At 43.1% G+C, this 6000-nt stretch overlaps 1 protein-coding gene across 1 annotated transcript in view; it reads right to left on the minus strand.

Moving 5' to 3' along the window:
• Window positions 1–3128, minus strand: part of cnih3 (cornichon family AMPA receptor auxiliary protein 3) — a 70005-nt gene extending 66877 nt beyond the window's left edge. The window contains 2 exon segments of the mRNA XM_035143346.2: window positions 2455–2553; window positions 2556–3128. Coding sequence (XP_034999237.2) covers window positions 2455–2553; window positions 2556–2591 — 135 coding nt within the window. The 5' untranslated portion in view covers window positions 2592–3128.
• Window positions 3129–6000: the final 2872 nt, after the last annotated feature.

The raw sequence follows: 6000 nt of genomic DNA on the forward strand, positions 1-6000 counted from the left end.
GGTCGTCCCGAGGCATTTGGACTGCTGGCTGAGACAATCGCCTGTGCCAGCAGTTCAAATGGCTCGTGGCGACCGTGTGTGTGAGAGACAAAGACTGCCGAAGGGTCAGAGAGGACGGTGGACGTCTCTGAATGGTTGACAATGTGGTGGTTTAGGGGTTTAGTTTCAGCATAGATTTGAAAGTTGAGTGGGGCTCTCCAGATTCCCTCTCATGAGCGGCCTCTGGTGGCTGGGAACTGCCCAACGTGTAAACTTTTCAAATATATGTAAATGTCATGACACAGAGACGTACTAAATGCCCTGAGCCATCCATCCAGGCTCAAGATCAACATCATCATCCTAAACAGGGACTCTTTCTAAGCATTGGCCTAGCAAGGTCCAAGACGGTTTGAAACTCTAGGTGGCGTTGTGGGCCAGGTTCAACAGATAAATGTAGATTTTTCATAAATGTGGTATTGAATGTGACATTAAAACCTGCATTAATGTATTTCATTAAAGAACAGTCGTAGAATTCAGTTAACAGCTCAAAAAACACCTTTAATTGTGCAGCATCTCTTTAATGAACTTCTACAGTTCCACATTCCGTTCTGTCCTTATTACCTGACCTGATCTTATCGAAGACGTCCAGGGATGGCCAGAGAGGAGTGATTAACGACAGTAGATATTCTAAAGATAGCAAACATGCACTCTCCTTTTTTTCTCTTCACATTGGTTTTAACGGCACAGCTTGATTTGTAAAGGAGGGGAGTGGAAGAGGAAGAATCGGTGGTCAGTGAGAGTTAATGAAAGATTTATCAGCACCTGAAAATAAGTAGAAGACGCATACATATGAGCTAATTTACCAGGCAGCGAGTGCTTTGATTGATTATGGTCAATTAATGACAGAAGTCTATCTATGTGAAGTCATTTGTCTTCTGTGACTCCGGCACTCGTGTTGCCTGCTGACAGGACCGGTGATACGTCTGAGTCAGAGCACTTAGTTACTCACTTTATTCCTATTGGGTTTATAGGGCTAAAGCGGCCGTATAGAAACAAAACCATAGCCTCTGTCTCTGTATACGTCTCGTTTATTTATAGGTTGGTTGTACCCTGAGTAGGTTTGACTCAGCACACTTGCTTGTTTTAGCAATGCACTGCTGCTCAAGGCGTAAAACTAACCTGAATCCTAGACTGCCACAGTGGCCAGTGTTTTTGGATACTGAGATGGCAACCTGCCAAAAGTGACTGATAAAAGTGAAACAGTTCCAGCCCCCCAAAAAATTCCCCAGCTTTTGGCAGGTGGCTGGTGTTAATGTGCAGCCTTGGCTCTGCCGCTCGTTTCCCACAGCTCCACATATTCCCACCTCACAGCCCCCCCTTCCTAATTATGCTTACTCGCAGTATGGAGCCCTGGCTTATTATTGCTGCATGTTTGTATGTCACCGTGAAAGAGAATCAGCGGAGGAGGCTCCTCCACTGTTTTGCCGTGTTAAGCAGAATGCAAGATAAAGCCTGGTGCGATGTGGATTATTGCTGAAGCTACAGAATATTGTCTTCCTTTGTGATCCTTCCACCCGTGCCGATTTTAAACCGTAGACAGCACTGAAGGGAGCGTTTGTGGCTTCTGGCCCTGTATTATGAATCAGGACAGATGGAGATGTTTTTCTTTGTCAGTCAGTAGCATCTTACAGGTTTTTCCTTTTCTCATAACCACTCATTTTGTTTGTACTATCATTACTGCCTGCCATGTCACTGTCCTGCTCTCTTTAATTCTGCTCTGTGCAGCAGAGACAGGGCCAGTGTCTCATAGACAGGCGGACCGGCTATTATCTGTAATTGCCAGAGGATCAGTCATCACAAGTGCATCAGGTCGGTTGCTGTTTCAATACAGAAGGCAGCCCTGGGGCAATAGGCTGGAAGACCTGACCCAAATCTGTCTTTATGTAAGGCCCTTCGTGATGGAGATGTTGCTCAGGGAGCAAATAATGAGATTATTCAAATATCATAATGCAGTCTTTCAGACAGGCACTGGTGTATAGCTGAGCTGAGGCTTGATTAAAGGCAGAGGGATAAGAGGGAGATGAGAGAGTGGAGATATGGCTCGACAAGATTTCCTAATTGATCTGCAAGCAAGGGGCTTTAATTGATCTCAGATGCTGTGTAAGGCTGCAGGCATCTTTGGATATCGAACTGGGTCAGTACAAATGTGTGAAGTAAGCCAATGAGAGGAAATTGTGATTAAAATGACGGATGCATGCACAGTATTGACGATGGAGCCTTCTCCGTGAAGATACAGGTGCACACCTGTCCTGTCTGCAAAAAAAAAGAAGATCGTGCATGCACTGTGCACGAGCCTCGAAACTGAAGAGAATCGATGCACAAGGATGTGTGCACAAATATCACACCTGCGCATCCAATATGCACACACATCCCCGACGATGAGACAAGAGGATAGACCACAGCTAAGGTACTTACGTGCCATATTGCAAAGAAGATCAGGGACACGCAGAGGACCAGAGACAGCATGTAGCAGAAGGCAGCAAAAGTGAACATTATTGAAAAGGGAAACGATGGAGGATTCCCCAAAGGAGCACGATCCCACTGACAAACATCTAAAAAGAAAAGATGGAGAGAAGCGGGGCCGGGAAGAAAGTTCTCACGGTGCCATGAGGAGCCGAGGCGGTGCCGGCACCATGACTTCGCCCTTCGCAATGTTTGCAACAAATTGTTGCAGGAAACCTCCCCAGATGGTGAAGGTGGCGGTGAGCCGCGCGTCGTCCTCCAAACAGCAGCGGCAGCAGCGATGTGAGTGAAGTCCAAGCTGCTCTCAGATCAGTGCGCTCCGCATGATCCAGCGTCCACAGCGTCGGAGAGATGGTCATGTGAAGCAGTTTCCTCAAGGAACCGATGGGACGAGGCTGATGCGCAAAAGATCCCGAGAGAGGAGGATTCCTGGGTGATCCATTCAGAATCCTGTGTGTGTGTGATGCTGCTGAGAGACAGAGAGAGAGCAGCTCCTCACTTCGTGCACAAGGCGTTAATATAAACCCAGATCTCTCTCTCCCTCTCTCTCTCTCTCTCCCTCTCCCCCCCCCTCGCTCACTGTCTCTGACAAACCTATCAGTAAGGGGATGGAGGCGCGTGAACAGGTGGATCTAAAAGCGCTGCGCCCGGTGCGTGCACGTGTGTGTGTGTGTATGTGGGTGGTGGTCCCGATATAACTCATGTTGTAGGGTCTTGTCTTCCTTTATGGGAAAAAATAAATCTAGTCCTCAGCATAAATCATTACATTTTAAGGTGAAGATATGTTTTTAATGTTAGGTTAGGTTAATGTTGAGTTTAGGTTATGGTTATGGTTATGGTTAGGATTATGTTAATGTTAATGTTAAGTTTAGGTTATGGTTAGGGTGATGTTAGGTTGAGGTTTAGTTAAGCTTTAGGTTATGGTTAGGGTGATGTTAGGTTAATGTTCAGTTTAGGTTATGGTTAGGATGATGTTAATGCTAAGTTTAGGTTAGGTTTGGGTGATGTTAGGTTTAGGTTAGGTTAGGGTTAGGGTGATGTTAGGTTTAGGTTAAGTTTAGGTTATGGTTAGGATGACGTTAGGTTAATGCTAAGTTTAGGTTATGGTGAGGATGATGTTAGGTTAATGTTCAGTTTAGGTTAGGGTTTGGGTGATGTTAGGTTAGGTTAGGGTTAGGGTGATGTTAGGTTTAGGTTAAGTTTAGGTTAGGTTATGGTTAGGATGACATTAGGTTAATGCTAAGTTTAGGTTATGGTTAGGATGATGTTAGGTTAATGTTAAGTTTAGGTTATGGTTAGGGTGATGTTAGGTTTAGGTTCATGTTAAGGGTGATGTAAGGTTAAGTTTAGGTTTAGGTTATGGTTAGGATGATGTTAGGTTAATGTTAAGTTTAGGTTATGGTTAGGGTGAGGTTTAGTTAAGCTTTAGGTTATGGTTAGGGTGATGTTAGGTTAATGTTCAGTTTAGCTTTAGGTTATGGTTAGGATGATGTTAGGTTTAGGTTCATGTTAAGGGTGATGTAAGGTTAAGTTTAGGTTTAGGTTATGGTTAGGGTGATGTTAGGTTTAGGTTAGCGTAAGTGAGAGAACTAATTAAAGTGTTTGTGAGGGTCTCCAGGAAATCAATGTAATGTCCTCTGAAGTTAGGTAGACACGACTGTGTGTGCGCGCGTGTGTGTGTGTGGCAGTTTGCTACATTCACCTGTACTATATAAACAGATTAACAGTTTAATGCGACAAAGACACGTGAGGAACTATTGAAATAACAAATGCTTAATAAACAAAAAAATATTGACTGCCGCACAGAATTATAAAAACACTCCCACAGTACAATTATCTTACAAAGAGAAATCACTCAGACTGAAGGTAAACTCAGTCAATGGCACCATTCTTAACTATGAGCATGAGGCACATTAACACTGTGGAGATGTCGCCACCTTCTGGCGCTTTTGTAAATCGCCTGCAGTGACATTGGCATCAGTGCGACAATCAAGGGGTTAGGGTTAGGGGTTAATGGTGCTGACACCCTGTAAACATGCTACTCATTGATATGACAGAAATAACAGCCTATGATGTTGGTGTATAATCATCTTTACTGGATGTGTGCGTGTTCTTGATGTAACATACACCTCTGACACCGTACACCACAGTGAACCACAGTGAACACTTGAATTATCCTGCATACAGTTTCACAAAGTTTTCTGTGGCACAACCTTCTGCAGTGTTCTGTGAAGCGGGTGTGAGGCAATGACCTTAATTCCTGCCTCCACATTAGTGCTGAGCTTTAACCATATTTATAACCATCAGAGGTGGGAAGTTCTAAAGTACAAATACTTTGTTACTGTACTTAAGTAGATTTTTCAGGTATCTTTACTTTACCCGAGTAGTTATTTTTCTGATGAATTTTTACTTTACTCCCTACATTTGAAAACAAATATCTGTACTTTCTACCCCTTAAATTTAAAACAGGCTGGTTACTTTTGTGTTAAACAGACAGGAGAGGGAGACTCAACTGTAGAGTAGAGGCATAGCATATATGTCCATGTCCAGAAGTGACAAACATGGAAAACAGTTAAGAATGAGCAAACATGGCTGACAATGTCAATAACGTCCACAACAAAGGAGGGCAACAAAACATTCCCTATCCCTGGCCCCTATTTACATTAAGAATACTTAATTCCACTGTAGCCTCCACATTTCCTCCTGGACACATTTTCATGTCACAAATCTTTTCTTGCTTTAACTTCTGTTTGTAGTATTTTTCATTTATTTTAAAGTTGAACTAAGAGTGATTTAAGTCAAATAGTCTTTGAAATAAATTGATGTGACACGAGTCTCAGTTTGCTTTGCACAGATAGTCGGTAAAATGGCCCTCAGAGGGGCCCTTTTTACTTTCATACTTTGAGTAAATTTAGAGCCTTTGCTTATACTTATACTTAACTTATACTTTAACTTGAATAAAGAGGTTGAATCAATACATTTACAACACCTCTGATAACCATTGCATTGTGTCAGGTTGCAGATTAAATACCATTAACCATTAAATAGCAGCTATAAAGGTCTTCTAACACTGGGCCTGTATCAAGTACGACTTCAGTTTTCATTTAGGTTGTGTGTAAAAGTGCTGCAGTGAACATGTGTGCCGTCAAGCGCACCGAGCGCAGTGGAGACCATTGGAGACCACTTTAGAAAATAAATAAACCATGTTCACCCTCAAACCTCCATTTCCAAATGGTGTCCCTGGGCAGAGTTTAGGATACCACTGATTGTCCTGATCAGTTTGGGAAGGTGTGAACTCATCTGTCCTTTCACTGTAATCATAAATACTGCGGTGACACTCATGCGTAATGCTGAATAGTGGATGCAGTGGCTCTCAGAGGACAACGCGAGGTAAACAAGTGTTCAGCGACCATGAAGAATTTCCATGATGATGCTCATCGGACGACTTCCCTGGAGCTGTGCTTGGTTTGTTGTGGTTTTATAAATCTGATTATTCTT

Source organism: Hippoglossus stenolepis, chromosome 20 (genome assembly GCF_022539355.2).
Source record: "Hippoglossus stenolepis isolate QCI-W04-F060 chromosome 20, HSTE1.2, whole genome shotgun sequence".
Lineage (NCBI taxonomy): Eukaryota > Metazoa > Chordata > Actinopteri > Pleuronectiformes > Pleuronectidae > Hippoglossus > Hippoglossus stenolepis.